The 18,648-nt window shown below is 43.5% G+C and overlaps 2 protein-coding genes across 2 annotated transcripts; both read right to left on the bottom strand.

Annotated features, from left to right (window-relative positions):
* On the bottom strand, positions 1 to 4,170 carry LOC110526573 (growth arrest-specific protein 1-like). The gene has a single exon (XM_021607653.3). It carries the CDS (start codon positions 2,206 to 2,208, stop codon positions 1,459 to 1,461), a length of 750 nt encoding a protein of 249 aa, XP_021463328.3. The 5' UTR covers positions 2,209 to 4,170; the 3' UTR covers positions 1 to 1,458.
* Positions 4,159 to 11,716, bottom strand: LOC110515568 (complexin-3-like). The gene is made up of 3 exons (XM_036980963.2): positions 10,767 to 11,716; positions 6,202 to 6,289; positions 4,159 to 5,945 (listed from the first exon to the last, which is right to left on the bottom strand). The coding sequence occupies exons 1-3, from the start codon at positions 10,922 to 10,924 to the stop codon at positions 5,721 to 5,723; spliced, it is 471 nt and encodes a 156-aa protein (XP_036836858.1). The 5' UTR covers positions 10,925 to 11,716; the 3' UTR covers positions 4,159 to 5,720.
* Between the last annotated feature and the right edge of the window lie 6,932 nt (positions 11,717 to 18,648).

Below are 18,648 nucleotides of genomic sequence, written 5' to 3'. Positions count from 1 at the left end.
TTTTTGACTCACACTTAATCATTTTATTACATAAATTATTTTCCATATATAACAAGTACCCATTATTTCTTTCCACACTGGTTGAGATGACAAATCTACCTGCAGAATTGTTTCAAAAACATTGTTTTTGTACATGTAAACTACTGCCATATTATTCATGAGGTGGTGTATTGACTGCAACGTCACAATGGACAAAATTGGACACTAATTTACAGCATTAATATATGACATATACATGTAAAACATAAATTCCTTTTTTTATGTATATAATTTAACATCAACATGACAATTACATTTCCCTATGGACCAGCATCTACCCAACAAGGTGAAATAAAAAAGAAATGACATTGACGATGATAACAAAAACAAAGATTAGTTTAGAAAAACTTCAAGTGACATCTTGTAAAGATAATGACAAGACACGGGAAGGATTAGCTTCATTAAAAAATAATGGAATAACTTCTTAGCTTTTTTCCCTTCTTACTAAATATCTAGGCTAACTGTCAAGCATGTTTCTGCCCTGGAAAGGAACCCATTACACTTTATATGAAATGAATAATAAATTAAACTAGGCCTATTAACAAGTAGCTTATGTACTGCTGTTCATAGTAATAAACTGGTATTTCTTATTTTTTTCTGAGAAAAAACACTAGTGCCTCTTCTTTTGTCCATATAAGTCTATCATAAGCCCACATTCATCTTGTAGAGGCCAGTCTATAAGGAGAAGGGTGACTTCTTGCTTTCAATAAAGAAAGGGGGTCCCTAAATGGGGAGAGTGGGGGGACATTTTAAATAAAACTATCAAGAGTGGGGGATGTGTCATGGGGGGTAGGGGGGCTGCTGGAGAGGCACTTCAGCTAATTTAACTAGGCCTACTTGATTCCAAACCCTTGTCTGTTCACTGGCAGTTCCCTACAAATATTTGAAGTGTGATGGCTGCAACAATGCAGAGGCCCCTAAAATAGAGAGGAAAGCAAACAGAAACTGGACTAGTCCAATGTTTATCTTAAGTCTTAATAAAGCCACACTCCAAGGACCATTGAGACGAAACTAAACAAATAGGTATAAGAGCTTAAAAGGTAGCCCAGAAGTAATGGCTGCAATGCCCAATGAGGAGTATCCTTACAATGAAGTCAAGTTTGGTTAATTTCTCCTTAAACAATCACTTTATGGATCTTTACACTCCAGAACAGTTTCGACCTAGGATATTTCATTAGTAGCCTAGGCCTAGTTTGCAAACTGAATTGGTGGTCTGAATGTCCTGACCATTCTTGTGTCCCAGATTAAGGCATCACATCAAAATATGAAAAATCAATTAGGCCCATAGGAGATTACTAGGAGCACATAGTATTCGCTACATCAAAAAATCAAATCAAAGTTCTTTAGATTGGACCCGTCCCCGAGCAGACTGTCCTGTCTGTCCAACTGAGAGGTCACAACAAGAGGTCACATTCAGTCTCAAAAGAATATCCGTGCAAGAGTGATGCATAATAAGGCCATATAGCTCGACAGCTGCGAGGAACTAGAATTTGAGTCAGGAGGATATATCTCCTCTGTTTTCGAATCATAGTCTTCATCCTCATACATATCGTCCATATCTGCCTGGTCTGAAATAACACTGTGGTCTCCAATCTGGCAAAGTTTGCTCATGTTCTCCTTGACTACCTCACAGAACGGCCTTTCCACCCCGTCGCACACACACTGGTTTAGTAGCATGCCATTTGGGATGAATAGCATCTGTTGTATTGTGGCCTTGCACCTGGAGGAGCATTTCCTTCCATTGAAGAGTTGCCCACAGTAAGACAAGTAGGCTGTCAGGGAGGAGTGGCAGCCAGTGTCCTCCTCACAGCGTTGACGGGCCTCTGTGCATCCTATCCCCCCCGCGTCTCCAGGATACCTTCGGGGGAGGCATGGCTCAATCGCCCGCTTTGCATCCCTACACTCCATGTCCTGACCACAGTCACACCTCTCGAGGTAAGGACCGTTGCGGGTGTGATTCAGTCTTATCAACGCGTTGATACAGTGGCTGGGGCATTGCCTCCTGGTGCCTCTAATGTTTCCTTCACAGGCGGCTAGATACTGGCTATATGCAAGCTCACAGTCTGCCTCCTCATGGCATCGGAGCAGGGCTTGCCAACATATTAACTGGGCATCTAGCGCCAACAGCACCGATGAGAAGAGCGCCAGAGCGCTGCACCAACTTTTCATGCTGGAGAGAGCTCTAGTTCGACGATGCGCACATTTTCCTCCAGTTAGTGCGGGACAGCCAAGTCTATGATGAATTTAAAACGTAATGTAACTAATAAATCCATTTAGTATGAGGCGTTTATGGTCCAAACATAAATGTGTTTAGTAGGCATTCATGGTCCAAACATAAATGTGTTTAGTAGGCCTAGCTACAAACCTAAAGATGTCCCTCTGTCTCTCCAATACACGCTTGACAGTTGTGGAATAATAGTCCGTTTTATGCGGTAGAATGAATCCAGTCTGGGACGGATGAGTAAAAATGTTGAAATCCTTTGCATAGAGTCAGCTACGCAACAAAGCAATACTATCCCTCGCAAATCTGTCACAGTCGTGTCAGTAAAAATGGAACAAAAAGTGACCACATGCGCAGTCCAAAGTTCGGACACCTACTATCCACATTTCGTGCCCTCGTTTGAAAGCATAACTCTTTACTCTTGTTTTTCAAAATATGTCCAACTTTCTTGGGTTTAAAAAACGTTCATATTTTCCATGTTCCATTCCATACTATTTTGGTTGAATTCATTAGGACTGCCTCTTCTCACTGTAGCATTTCCTCTCGCTATGTGTCTTTGTCCCCCTCTTGCAGTTACGCTTCACGCTTCGTTAATCTTTTCCCCACAACACCCCTCCTTTTCCAGAAAAAGAAAGGAAAGTTTTCCTTGCCCCCTCTCCCATTTACAATCCTGGTCAACGATTGGTCGTCATTGAGGAGTTCGTGGGACTCATTTCTAAAGCAACGTCGTTTTTGGCAATCTGCTCGTCATACAGGATAAATAAAATGTTTATAAATTTAATGAAACTCACGACCTGTGTGGTCCCCTTTACAAAACACGTCAACGTTTGGGGAGGTAGTGAGTGTGGGGCGCACACAAGCCCCCTAGCAGTCGACAGAAAGCATTCCATTGCTAGAAGCTCACATCTGCACCCACTGCTCCACTTTTAAGTGCAGAAAAAACAAATCTGTTCCTTTTTAACGATAACTCGATGAGGGAAACCTCTATGAAAACCGTCGCACAGTGAGGGTTTCACTTAAAGGTCTACTAATTGTCGCCCTTTTCACTCTCCCTCACGCTGTTCTTTCTAGTGAGTTTTTAAGCCCTGATTGATAGAACAGAATGGAAGAGAATAGTATTTTCTGGCCCGTTTCACCCCAATTGTGTCAGATTGGCCATGCAGTGGCACAGTGTCTTTCTAGGCTGAAGATTGTTCACGCCCTGCGCCTATCAATAGAGGAAGGTTTCAGCATCAATATATTTTACAGCTCTCCTCTTTCACACCGCACTTGAAAACTACCAATAGCTCAGGCTTCTCTGCTATTGAAATGCTAACTAACGTGTTTTGAAAAAAGCGATTGGAAAAACCCGTAGCGACACCCGGGCTGTCTAGAAATGTCACAAAGCAGTTTCTGGCTGGCTTCTCCCTGAAAAACACTGTACACTTTTGCAAAAAGCCATTGATTCTGCCAGATGGCTGAGCTTGTTATCAGACTTCACTGGAAGGTAAAGTTGCCACTAATAATGGTTATAATAAAAAATAATAACATCATTATAAAGGTTAACTTAAGAACGTGGTTATAACAATGGTTATACATATACATACATATACATATACAACTGTAACATAATCATTTGGCCTTTCAGTATTGTAATGATAATAATTTCATGATAATAATTAGGGGCTAATATGGATTTTGGATTAAATTCCGTTTGTCATTAATTCAACAATCACTAATCAACAAACATTCCGATGACGTTGTATTTTTGTCTCCACCTAGTGTTCAGAACATTAGGTTTTGGTTTTATAGCATCAAACGATGGCTACTGTAAATTATATGTTAGAAATCTTCCGTCCTTGAGTTTCTGACCAGATGGTCAGACAGGCTGGAAAACAAATGGAAAAACAGGCAGCATACATCATAAAAATCTGTTTATTATGCTTTCAACAGTCAGTCAAAAATCAATACAGCATTGAACAACAAAGATGATGTAAAAGAAGCAAAGAGTGGACAGGAAACAGAAACATCATGAACAACATGTCTCTTCCTGAAATATCATCATGAGATCAACCTGAATCACCCCATAGGGTGACTGGAAATGAAATAATGTATTTTTGTTGGCTTTATAGTATCATTGCAGGTCACACACTTTAATACAGATAGGTATGTATAGGTGATCAGGCTCTGTAAGACTTGAGTAAGAATTCATTATATTCACACTTGTTTGTTTTGCTTCATGGAACTGACAAGAAAACACAAAGTAGCTATCACATAAAACAAGCTACTAAGGCATGTTCACCATCCTTTCTTCAAATGCTATTACTGTAATGTCACGAAAGGGCTGTTCAACTATTACAAGACATGAACCACTGCATTTAAGAAATATATACTGTATATTACTGTAATTCAAATAAGGTTGACAAACCCCTCTCCTGCTCTCACCTGCGTCTTTATTTAGTGATACAACAACAAATCAGACAAATATCAAGTACTATATGTTCATATATGTTCATAGTATTGTGTACTTATTAAACACTATGACCAGCACTCAGCCAGAGGATGACATTTTCAAAGACAGCATTTGGCATATCATAGCGTTTAAACGACACCAAACCACCAGCACAAAACAACACTGAGATGGAGAGGTCATGGTCAATATGAGGACAGGTTAAAGGCTAGAGTTGAAAGGTTAGATGGGTTGGCATCACAGAGGACGAGCTGTCTCTTAGCAAGGCCCCAACGAGTTAATGACCATAGACTAGATGGACAACAGAACAGGCAAACCGCAAATACATTTACACCTGCGATAGACACTTGGTTTGTAATGTACTGAATGTGGACCCAAGACAAGAAAGTTTGATTTACTCTTAATATGACTAGTTGATATGTTTACTCTGATTCCCCCACAGCTTAGACAGTGTTTACTCTGATTCCCCCACAGCTTAGACAGTGTTTACTCTGATTCCCCCACAGCTTAGACAGTGTTTACTCTGATTCCCCCACAGCTTAGACAGTGTTTACTCTGATTCCCCCACAGCTTAGACAGTGTTTACTCTGATTCCCCCACAGTTTAGACAGTGTTTACTCTGATTCCCCCACAGCTTAGACAGTGTTTACTCTGATTCCCCCACAGCTTAGACAGTGTTTACTCTGATTCCCCCACAGCTTAGACAGTGTTTACTCTGATTCCCCCACAGCTTAGACAGTGTTTACTCTGATTCCCCCACAGCTTAGACAGTGTTTACTCTGATTCCCCCACAGCTTAGACAGTGTTCACTCTGATTCCTTGGCCAGGAGCTGCTGCAATATGTTTGTGTATGTGAGGCAGTGTTGACTGTATGTGTGTGTATTCAAAGCAACATGACTATCAACGTTTGTACATGATCATAGATCATATCTTACACAGATCCTTTGTTGTATAGATAAAGAAAGTAAAGGAGGGAGAGAGAGAGAGCAGGAATTCAGTCAGCCAGCCAGATCACATGAGATTGCACTTTTCAGCAGACTGTTTGAGGTCTTCCAGAGTGGCCTGGGCCTTGTCCTTCAGCTGGTCCATGTCCACATTCTGGATGTTGGTCAGCTGGCCCAGGACAGACGTTTTGGACGCCTCCTCCTTGTTGTCATCAGCGATCATCTTGGCTAGCTCTGTGGGCAGCTCCACGTCATCCCCCGCCTGCTGGATCTGAGTGTCATCCAGCTCATTCTGGGTCGTACACACAGTGGAGACAGACACACACACACCCACACAGGCCAGTGGGAGAGGGTGTAGGGAGCGAGGGCAAAGGAAAGGGAGAGGAATGAGATGATTGAGACATAGGGAGAAAAGAAAGAGAGTACAAACAGAGCACATTGTTGTTTTTGCTTCAAGGACACAACCTAGATCTGACCCTGTAATAACGGTAATAACATGTAGTAAGAAAATGCTTGAATCAAATATGCAGAATCAGTAATGGATGTACCTTTGGCAGTCTGTATTTGTCCCGGAAGTGACTTCTAACTGTTGCCCGCTCAGCTTTCTTCTGCGCAAAACTAGCATCTCGTTCCTGCCTGGGTTAAACCAGAGAGAAAAGGGTTAACAGCGGATTAAATAGTGTCGCTGCATGTAAACACACACACGCACGCACGCACACACACACACACACACACACATTCACACACACACACACACACACACACGCACGCACGCACGCACGCACACACACACACACATTCACACACACACACACACACACACACACACACACACACACACACACACACACACACACACACACACACACACACACACACACATTCACACACACGCACGCACGCACGCACACACACACACACACACACACATTCACACACACACACACACACACACACACACACACACACACACACACACACACACACACACACACACAACGTCTGCAAAGGTGGGATGATCTCAAGGCATTACTCAAATTGATGCTTCATAACAAACGCCTCCTTCAGTCCACCTCCATAATTAGACGGAAGGATTAAGGATTTAACAGCATTAGTGGCAATGTGAGGACAGATGCTATAATGATCATTTAATTAATCCATAAGGCTTTTTGTAATGTCAACATGTCACGGTCTTTAGTATGGAATGTTGTTAGATTTGTTTGTAATGCGATGTTTCACAAATGAACAAATTCATTGGTTACTATTAACCACATAGCTCAGCCATCGCAGTTAGAGTGTTGGGCCAGTAATGAAAAGGTCGCTGCTTCGAATACCTGAGCCGATAAGGTGAAAAATCTGCCGATGTGCCCTTGAACAAAGTACTTAACTCTAATTTGCTCCAGGACGCCATGGGACTATGGCGACCCTGTAAACAACACATTTCACTGCACCTATCTGGTGTATGTGACGATAATAGATTTTTATACCACTGTGGATCTCATAGTGAGGGCTGAAACAAAAGAACACAGGGAGCCCTCTGCTGAGCTGCACTCTGACTCAAGAGTCCAGGCCAACAGAAGGTGGACAAGCAGCAGTAACACCTGGGGGTAGAGGAGGAGGGAGGGAGGCAGAGAGAGGGAGAACAACAGAGAGAGGTTTTGCTCTTGCAGTCAGATCCAGATGCAGTCTATTGCCGGTCCACTGCTCAACTGGGGAATTATATTCAGACTTCTGGGATGTAGAGCAGCATTGACTGACTGACTGACTGACTCACTGACTGACTAGCACTCACCTATTTCTACAGCTGCTAACTTAGTGAGCCCACAGAAACCTAGGATCACACCACTCTACATAACTCTACACCCTTCCAACCCAGAACCTAGGACGACACCACTCTACAGAACTTTACACCCTTCAAACCCAGAGCCTAGGACAACACCACTCTACAGAACTCTACACCCTTCCAACCCAGAGCCTAGGACAACACCACTCTACAGAACTCTACACCCTTCCAACCCAGAGCCTAGGACAACACCACTCTACAGAGCTCTACACCCTCTGAACCCAGAACCACACCACTCTACAGAACTCTTCACCCTCTGAACCCAGAACCTAGGACCACACCACTCTACAGAACTATACACCCTCTGAACCCAGAACCTAGGATTACTCCACTCCAGAACACTGTCTGACTAGCACACCTCCTTTTACAGCTGCCAAACCAGTGAATCTGCACAACCTTGGATCACCTCACTCTACAGCACACCCAGACACCACAACACCCCATCACCATGTCCTCTGCCCTACACCACCATACAAATATCATCATACTGCAAGCCTTATGTTGAGGTAAATCAGATATTTATACTTCACCACCACGTACAGCAATACTGCAATACTACCCATTTGGTAACTCCAGCAGAGGGCAGACAAGAGACAGTTTGTGTTTTCCGTGGCAGCCCTCTTAGTATTACTCAAATAATCTTTGTCCCTAATTTTCCAATAATCAGATTGAAATAGATTGAAAGATTGAAAGACAAGACTAGACCTACAACTTGCACCAAACATTCCGAAGCAGACTCCATGAACCGAGGTGATGTCACGAGACCTATGTGATCATGCCAACAGTGTGGTCTGAATGACAGCATGACATCATAGTGCATACAGTACTGTAAATAATGGCATGATGCATGTGCATGGCCAATGACAAGGTCATATCCCTATTATTCAGGGGATACAGGGCCAGCCCTGGGCATAAGCAATATAGGTGGTCGCCTCTTGTTATGTCAGTCACTGACAGTCACTCAATTAGCCCATGTCAGTTAATATGTTTTAATTGGTAAATTAGTCTGCCCAGCTATCTAAACTAGTAATCTTGGCCGAATTACCAACCGAGCACGAAGGGTGATCTCCAGGGGGCCCCAATTGATTTTGTTAGTCACTCTCATTCAAATATCATATAAACATGGGAAAATGCATGGCAAAATGTATAGAATTTCAGGAAATTTGCTTTAAAATTTTACATTTTTCTCTCCGCCCATTGGAAAAATTTAGAAAACTTGCTTTAAAACTCCAAAATGTTCTCTCCGCTGTCAAGGGGGGGGGCACTAAAATGTTTTGCCGGTGGGCCCCCCCAACCAAATCTCGCCTTGGTCCCCCAAAAGGCTAGGGCTGGCCCTGAGTGTACAAAACATTAAGAACACCTTCCTAATATAGATTTTTTTGCCCTCAGAACAGCCTCAATGCGTCGGGACATGAACTCTACAAGGTATCGAAAGCGTTCCACAGGGTTCCACAGGGATGCTTCCCACAGTTGGTTGGATGTCCTTTGGGTGGTGGACCATTGTTGATACACATTGAAAACTGTTGACCATGAAAAACCCAGCAGCGTTGCAGTTCTTGACACAAACTGATGCACCTGGCACCTATTACCATACCCCGTTCAAAGGCACTTAAATATTTTGTTATTCCCTTACACCCTCTGAATGGCACAAATACACAATCCATGTCTCAATTGTTTCAAGGCTTAAAAATCCTTCTTTAACCTGTCTCCTCCCCTTCTACACTGATTGAAGTGGATTTAACAAGTCACATAACTTTCACCTGGATTCACCTTGTCAGTCTATGTTATGGAAAGAACAGGTGTTCTTAATGTTTTGTTCACTCAGTGTATATTCACAGTGGCATTACTGTTATCTTGCCCACTATGAATTTACATGAGCATGTAAACCACCACACAGCAGCACATAAGCCAGCTCTCTGTGACAGCCAATGGTAGAGCTCCTGATGGCACTGAGATGACGAGTCTTGTGTCTTCTCCTCTCAAGGGCATCATATAACCTGGGGATGTCAGTGTGACTACTGTGCCTGATAACATGATTATATATGACATGCCACTGCAAACAACCCCATTCCAACAACCCTATTCTCCTTGGATTATACAAAGCACTGACACCAGACTTTGTGCTATGATCTATTGCATGGCGGTAGCCACATTATAATAGCCCACCTCCCTTGAAGCCCAGTGTAATGTATGATGGTATGGGATTGAGGTCAAAGTGGGCTGTGGACAGTTGAGGCTAGTCTCTGAGGGGAGTCAGTGGATGCTCCACCATGTCTGACATGTCAACAGTAAACAGGCTGTTTGTCCTGGAGCCTGGAGCCATGTGACCTTAAGCCATGGTAGTGCCCTGTAGTAAAACCCATTTCTTTTTAATGAAGTATACTTTTCATATAGATACAGGTGTGTGTGGAGGCACTGTACATGATAAGACACATTTCAAGGGTATTTTTTCACAGGACAAGATATATGTTCAGATTTATTAGCTTTTGTAGAGTGATCGGTTTCAAACCTTGAGGACATCTTCTCCTCTCACATATGGGAATTTGAAGTAAAGTCAATTCAATTATCAGATGTTTTATGATGTGGACAGAGGACAGTCTATGGCTATGGCGATGGGTTTCTATGTTATACCCAGATAAAAATACATTTCAAGATCAGAGATACTCACATCAGACTCATTTATTCTGTTGAGGTGTCTACTCTTTGTGAACAAAATGAAGATAGAGGCCTACATCACAGGGACATGCATGAAAAGGGGGGGGGGACTATTTGGAGAGCTCATAGAGGATGATATTCAAAATGTTACATCAATACATTTTGAGATAAATTGGACATAAAAGTAACTGAATGCATGTTCTAGAATGAATCTGAGGACAATTATCAACCTGAAGCATTAGGATATGCCTATTGGAAAACGACTCCGTTTTACAATATAATTGGGCATTAAACTCAACTGTGATTACTTACACATTTTTGTTTCTAGTCTATTGCAAGAATTCCAATGGAAATCCGTCCTATACAGCCCAATTCTTGAAACCTGAAAGAAAACTAATTTATCGAGTGTAGCAGCTACGTGGTGAGCTCGGGAGCACGCCGTGGATCCCACTGATGCGTAAAATAGTGCATGGCGCACTGGGGCTAATAAAGGCACGCGCTCAGCTGCGTCTTTACATTGGACATTACACATAATAAACGCCGCTTTATAGTACGCAACCCTTTCCAAATCTATAGGCTATTCAAATGGATCGATAAACTTGGGTTTGGTCTTACTTTTCCTCCTCTAACTGTTGTTGATATTGTTCAAATTCCTCCTGGGTCATTCCTGCCGCTGCGGCTTCCGATTTCTCTCCTTCGGGCTTTTCCTCAGTCAAACCCCCGGTCAGGTTCTTCACATGCCCTCCCACCATTTGTTTCACCATAAAAGCCATCTTTCTCCCTCTTAAGAGTCCGTTAACTGACCGGGTCAGAACGTGGACCTTTGATGCGCTCTTGATGAAAGCTGAGTAAATCAATGTATATCCACCGAGGTGTCTCAAAAATATATGGATAAAGTCAATACAATCATCCAAATGTTTTACTCTCGACCCTCAGTCTCGCACCGCTGTGAGGGAATGAGAACCTACGCGTTTCAGCACCTGTGCCAATGGACAGCTCCGCGTTGAGGGTGGAGGTTAGCAAGAGAGGACGTGGCTGCACAAATATCTGAGTCAATAAATTTGACTCTCAACTCTACCAATCGTGTTTTTTTCCCCCAAACCCAACCCCCACTCCCTCTGCCCAATCCCACGGATCGCTGGATTAAGCGTGCGCTTTCACGATGCGCCCTAGCACCACACGTGGGTTCCCGTGATTCGCCGTCTGATTTGACTCAGTATTGAGTCAGACAGGCGCTCCTCACATTCACCACGGACTCCGGCAGGGACAGACACACGTGACGAGTCAACTACCGTGTCTGCTAGCTGTTTTATATGGTTTTGATGCCCGTGCGTATTTGGGGTCCTTTTGTGCGCTTTTTTGTTGTTTTGAAAATCATAGGGTTTCCAAACGCATTTATGTCATATGAAATAATCCGATCCAATTTGAAGAAATACATCACTTATTATTATTTTTGCATCATTTGTCCTGTGTAGTATAGTCTAATACTATTTTTTTTCAAAAGTTAATGTGGAATATCATCTGTTTTCCACTGAGCGCACATAAACATGTGTCTCATATAGAGTGGGGGTGGGTAGTTGTCTGCTGCTCAGGGTAAGAGAGAGAGAGAGAAAGAGAGCAAGAGAGAGAGAGAGCAGCTCCTGCAGGCAAACTGGTGTGTAATTGCATTTGAAAGGAATGTTGCACAAACCTCAATAAACAGTTGTCCATGCCCCTGATAAAGGCTATTTTGCTTTATGGTTTACACACAGACCACACACTCACATCACTCAGATCTATTTGATCCTTCACCGCCAGGTCATTAACAGTGTGTCTCACCTAACCTATCTCCATACACGACAGTACAGGAAAAGGGTATGGTGTTACAAATTAGTGAGACCAATTAGAGATCAGAATGTTTCCTTTTTCTAGGCCTAAGTGTGTCTGTAGGCCTCTACTGTAGGGGTCGTCATTAAGACAATGTTATTTAAATATTTGGATACAGATCTCTTGCTCTCTCTGCCCCCCTCTCTCTCTCTCTGTCTTTTTCTTAAATCCCAAAAATGTGAAATGTATACTCTCCACAGATACAGTATGAGGTGCATCTTCAATTAACAACTTTTGCGTCATGATGTGCGCAGCACGCCTGACACCAAGAAGCATGCCCTACTTTCCAGTGGATTAGGAGAGACAGATCATGTCTCAATGCACTCTGTCACTGGCTTAACAGACCCACCTGGGTAGTTTCAAATCCCCTGGCTGCCAAACTTCAAAGCCTCCTCTACATAAAGTAAATTGAATTATAACTTTCCAAATAAAGTATGATCGAATTGTAATCTGTGTAAAATATAAGAAGAGGAGGAGATGTGAGGAGATGTTTCTTATTTAAGCACAAGTGATCTGGGACCTGCTCTCTGATCACAGCTCAGGTCTCGTCTTGTCTCACACACTGCTCGTCATGAGTCACCATTCAGCCCTGGATAAGGAGGTTGCATACAGACCCATATTAATATACGTTATGTCAATTATACAGACGCACAGTATATAGACTGCAGATACCAGTGGGACCAGGGTGTTTGAGGGTCGCCAGGGGCATCCATTCTACTGCAGGCCATGTCACATGAGCGTGCGTAGTGGTGGTGGTGAGGAGGATACTGATATTGATACAGCATGGTGCTTCAGCTTTTCTACATTCTATATACTCAAATAGGCCTATACAGTTACTCTGTAATTGATGACTCTGACAGACAGAGGATATAAATCTATCTCAATCTCCCTGTGCATCTCTCTCTTCCTGTCTCTCTCTCTGCTCAAGGACTGAATCACCACCAATCTTCTCAGACAAACAAGCTTGTTGAATCTTTGAATGTTAAGTACTGGTATGTAAAATTCAAAACGCGAAAATACAACAACATGTATCTGCATTGGAGCAATTATTCAGAAAATCCTTAGTTTCGTTAATAGGTTGCCATTTTCTGTTCATTTTAGTCTAGATGAAAAAACAGATATTCATTGCTCTGCAGGACATATTCTTACATACTGGTAAGTGCCAAAATAAAGGAAACACCAACATAAGGCATGTTATTAATAGGGCGTTGGGCCACCTCGAGCCAGAACAGCTTCAATGCGCATTGGCATAGATTCTACATGTGTCTGGAACTCTATTGGATGGATGTGACACCATACTTCCACAACACATTCCATCATTGGGTGTTTTGTTGATGGTGGTGGAAAACGCTGTCTCAGGCACCGCTCCAGAAACTCCCATATGTGTTCAATTGGGTATAGATCTGGTGACTGAGAAGGCCATGGCATATCATCAAACCATTCAGTACCACTCGTGCCCTGTGGATGGAGGGATTGTCATCCTATGGGGGGGCATAGCCATGGTAGCCAAAATAATGACCTGCCCAGCATTTGTATACATGACTCTAAACATGATGTGATGTTAATTACTTAATTAACTCAGGAACCACACCTGCTTTCAATATACTTTGTATCCCTCATTTACTCAAGTTTTTCCATTAGATTGAATGTTCTGTGAAAATGACCAATGGAGCTATATGCAAAGTATAGACGTGACCCATGAGTGCGTTAATGAAAATGTCTCACACAAACCCTTATATAATGAGCACGCATGAACAAGCACTTTACACACAAACCCCAACATAACTTTGCGGGCCTGTCTGGGTGAGGGCACAGCTGGCCCTGCCTCAGCCTCAGCCTGCCTGGATCAGCCTATTTCTGTGTTTGTGTGTCACAGTGTAGCATATGGAGCTGTAGCTGAGGGGCTTGATTGCTGTGACCTCTGAGACATAACCCCAGTTCAGTGTGAAGGGGGTAGATGTACTACCCAAGGAACCATCTCCCCTCTGACTTCCCATGTTCTGATTAACTGGTACTAACTGGTCCAGTGAAAATACACACACAAAGTATCCTTGTCCTCCAGGTAGGAAATCACCAGCAGAATTCACAAATGTGCTGCTCACTAAATGTGACTTGAGCATTTCCAGTGATTAGTGTGAGTGAACATGACAGAGAGCACCATGCTATCCATCTCTCTGGGTTAGGCAGGTGGTGGTGGTGTTTAGGATTACCAAACGATGGGAAAGAGACTCCTGTATGTCAGCCATCCCTTCTGATACTCAACAGAGGTCACACCTTTGTTTCCTCAGACGAGGGCTTAAAATCCTCATGTAACTACTGACTGCAGCAGCACACAATAGAATGGTTCAGGGAGCTTTGCTTGCTTGGAGCTCTACAGCGATGAGTATATGCAGTCATCAGCTGGTGCAGGGCTGTCACTTACTTTGCCTAAGGGACCATTTCTACAAAGGCAATTATCCAGAGGGTCACTCACTTTTCACCTGCGGTGCTTGAACAAAACAATCTAATGCTAGGAATGACCTAATTCCATTGTGTGGAGTGTTGTTTCTCCAACATCAAATCTTTTGAAATAATCCAAGAGGCAAGTGTTGCTTGGTGTTAGTGTTACATCATGGCAGGCTGCACACAGCCCATGGACAGCATGTTTGACACGCCTTAGGTTCGTTTTTTAGGTGCTAAACTACATTCTGGGTCACGATGCTAAAACTGGGCCTTCCACTTACATCACTGTCTACCATATAAGCAACATATTATGTTGCGGCTTAGCATGAGTATGAAGACATTCTGAGTGGTAGTGGAGGTCAGGAGGCTTTAACATGAATAGAAAACCATGGGCATCATAATGTAGATTGGATATGAATCTTTATTTGATTTATTTAACCTTAATTTTATCAAAGAGTCATACTGAGACCAATGTCTCATTTACAGATGAGCCCTGAATGACATAAAGTACAGAAAATACACACATCAATATAAACACATAATGCAAGCAGAAAGAAAAACTAGGTCATACATTTTTTTCTTAGAATGCGCCATATCCTGAATATGAGCCTAAGGTAAGTTACATCATGCAACACAAGACTGGTCCATACCAGTTTCCTATTCACTTAAACCTTGTACATTTCACCCTCAACCTCTCTCTGTCCCCTTCTCTCCCATTACCTCACATTCCCACCCTTCCCATCTCTTCAATTCTCTCTCTACCCCTCCACATCTCTCCCTCCCTCCATCCTTTATTTTCCTGATGTAGTCCAGTTGCCTGAGAGGGATAGCAGAGTACAATAAGGTAGTGCTGACTGTGGTGAAATGGGATGCAATAGCCGGAAGATTCTCTTTCATCTGAATTGCTGCAAACAATTGGCAATGAGAGGGTGAAAAGAGAGAGGAATGGTGAGAGAGGGAGAAGGGAGGAGTGGTAAAATGAGGATGCGGAGGAGAGGAAGTGGAGGAAATAGGGTTAGAGGATAAGTGAAAGGTCAGAGGTGACTGGGGGCAGGAGCAGGAGTGGTGAATGGTGATGGTAATGTATGTCAAATTAAATCAAAATAAAACTTTGTCACATGCGTCGAATACAACAAGTGTAGACTTTACCGTGAAATACTTACTTAAAAGCCCTTAACCAACAGTGCAGTTCAAGAATAAGAAAATATTTACCAAGTAGGCTAAAATAAAAAGTAACAACAAAAAGTAACACAATAAGAATAACGAGGCAATATACAGGGGGCACCGGTACAGAGTCAGTGTGCAGGGGTACAGGCTAGTTGAGGTAATCTGTATATGTAGATGGGGGCGAAGTGGCTATGCATAGGTAACAAACAAACAGCGGGTAGAAGCAGTTTACAAAAGGGAGGGGGGGGGGGGGGGGGGGGGGTCAAATATAAATTGTCCGGTGGCGATTTTTATGAATTGTTCAGCAGGCTTGGGGGTAGAAGCTGTTGAGGAGCCTTTTGGTCCTAGACTTGGCGATCCGGTACCGCTTGCTGTGCGGTAACAGAGAAAACAGTATATAACTTGGGTGACTGGAGTCTCTGACAATTTTATGGGCTTTCCTCTGACACCGCCTATTATATAGGTCCTGGATGGCAGGAAGCTTGCCCCCAGCGATGTAATTGGGCTGTACACACTACCCTCTGTAGCGCCTTATGGTCAGATGCCGAGCAGTTGCCATACCAGGTGGTGATGCAAACGGTCAGGATGCTCTCGATGGTGCAGCTGTAGAACCTTTTGAGGATGTCATCATGACTGTCTTGGTATGTTTGGACCATGATAGTTCGTTGGTGATGTGGACATCAAGGAACTTGAAACTCTCGACCCACTCACTACAGCCCTGTCTATGTTAATTGGGGCCTGTTCAGCCTGCCTTTTCCTGTAGTCCACGATCAGCTCCTTTGTCTTGCTCACATTGAGGGAGAGGTTGTTGTCCTGGCAGCACACTGCCAGTTCTCTGACCTCCTCCCTATAGGCCGTCTCATCATTGTCGGTGATCAGACCTACCACTGTTGTGTCGTCAGCAAACTTAATGATGGTGTTGGAGTCGTGTTGTGGGTGAACAGGGAATACAGGAGGGGTCTAAGTACGCACCCCTGAGGGGCCCGAGTGTTAAGGATCAGCGTGGCAGACGTGTTGTTGCATACTCTTACCACCTGGGGGCAGCCCGCCAGGAAGTCCAGGATCCAGCTGCAGAGGGAGGTGTTTAGTCTCAGAGTCCTTAGCTAAGTGATGAGCTTCGTGGGCACTGTGGTGTTGAACGCTGAGCTGTAGTCAATGAACAGCATTCTCACATAGGTGTTCCTTTTGTTCAGGTGAGAAAGGGTGGTGTGGAGTGCGATTGAGATTGAGATTGCATCATCTGGGAATCTGTTGGGGCGGTATGCGAATTGGAGTGGGTCTAGGGTGTCCGGGAGGATGCTGTTGATGTGAGCCATGACCAGTCTTTCAAAGCACTTCATGGCTACCGACGTGAGTGCCACAGGGCGATAATCATTTAGGCAGGTTACCTTCGCTTCCTTGGGCACAAGGACTATGGTGGTCTGCTTGAAACATGTAGGTATTACAGACTTGGTCAGGGAGAGGTTGAAAATATTAGTGAAGACACGACAATTGGTCCGTGCATGCTTTGCGTACACGTCCTGGTAATCCGTCTGGCCCAGCGGCTTTGTGAATGTTGACCTGTTTAAAGGTTTTGTTCACATCGGCTACCGAGAGCATTATCACACAGTCATCTAGAACAGCTGGTGCTCTCATGCATGCTTCAGTGTTGCTTTCCTCGAAGTGAGCATAAAAAGGCATTTAGCTCATCTGGTAGGCTCGTGTCACTGGGCGGCTCGCGTCTGGGTTTCCCTTTGTAGTCCGTAATAGTTTTCAAGCCCTGCCACATCCAACGAGCGTCAGAGCCGGTGTAGTAGGATTCAATCTTAATCCTGTATTGACACTTTGCTTTTTTGATGGTTTGCCTGAGGGCATAGTGGGATTTCTTATAAGCGTCCCACTCCTTGAAAGCGGCAGCTCTAGCCTTTAGCTCGATGCGGATGTTGTATGGAGTAAAGTGGTGGTTATACAGTGAGGGAAAAAAGTATTTGATCTCCTGTTTATTTTGTACATTTGCCCACTGACAAAGAAATGATCCGTCTATAATTTTAGTGGCAGGTTTATTTGAACAGTGAGAGGCAGAATAACAACAACAAAATCCAGAAAAACGAATTTCAAAAATGTTATAAATTGATTTGCATTTTAATGAGGGAAATAAGTATTTGACCCCCTCTGCAAAACATGACTTAGTACTTGGTGGCAAAACCCTTGTTGGCAATCACAGAGGTCAGACGTTTCTTGTAGTTTGATTTGATTTGATTTTATTAGTTGGCCACCAGGTTTGCACACATCTCAGGACGGATTTTTGTCCCACTCCTCTTTGCAGATCTTCTCCAAGTCATTAAGGTTTCGAGGCTGACGTTTGGCAACTCAAACCTTCAGCTCCCTCCATAGATTTTCTATGGCATTAAGGTCTGGAGACTGGCTAGGCCACTCCAGGACCTTAATGTGCTTCTTCTTGAGCCACTCCTTTGTTGCCTTGGCTGTGTGTTTTGGGTCATTGTCATGCTGGAATACCCATCCACGACCCATTTTCAATGCCCTGGCTGAGGGAAGGAGGTTCTCACCCAAGATTTGACGGTACATGGCCCCGTCCATCGTCCCTTTGATCCGGTGAAGTTGTTCTGTCCCCTAAAGCATAATGTTTCAACCTCCATGTTTGACTGTAGGGATGGTGTTCTTGGGGTTATAGGCAGCATTCCTCCTCCTCCAAACACAGCGAGTTGAGATGATGCCAAATAGCTCCATTTTGGTCTCATCTGACCACAACACTTTCACCCAGTTGTCCTCTGAATCATTCAGATGTTCATTGGCAAACTTCAGACGGGTATGTATATGTGCTTTCTTGAGCAGGGGGACCTCCCTTTAAGAGTGTGCTCCTAATCTCAGCTCATTACCTGTATAAAAGACACCTGGGAGCCAGAAATCTTTCTTATTGAGACGGGGTCAAATCCTTATTTCCCTCATTAAAATGCAAATCAATTTATAACATTTTTGACATGCGTTTTTCTGGATTTTGTTGTTGTTATTCTGTCTGTCACTG

The sequence above is a fragment of the Oncorhynchus mykiss genome, chromosome 6 (assembly GCF_057628025.1).
Source record: "Oncorhynchus mykiss isolate SJ-2025 chromosome 6, ASM5762802v1, whole genome shotgun sequence".
In the NCBI taxonomy this organism is placed as follows: Eukaryota; Metazoa; Chordata; class Actinopteri; order Salmoniformes; family Salmonidae; genus Oncorhynchus; species Oncorhynchus mykiss.
The sequence above is the reverse complement of the archived record's forward strand: the minus strand, read 5'-3'. Positions and strand labels throughout refer to the sequence as shown.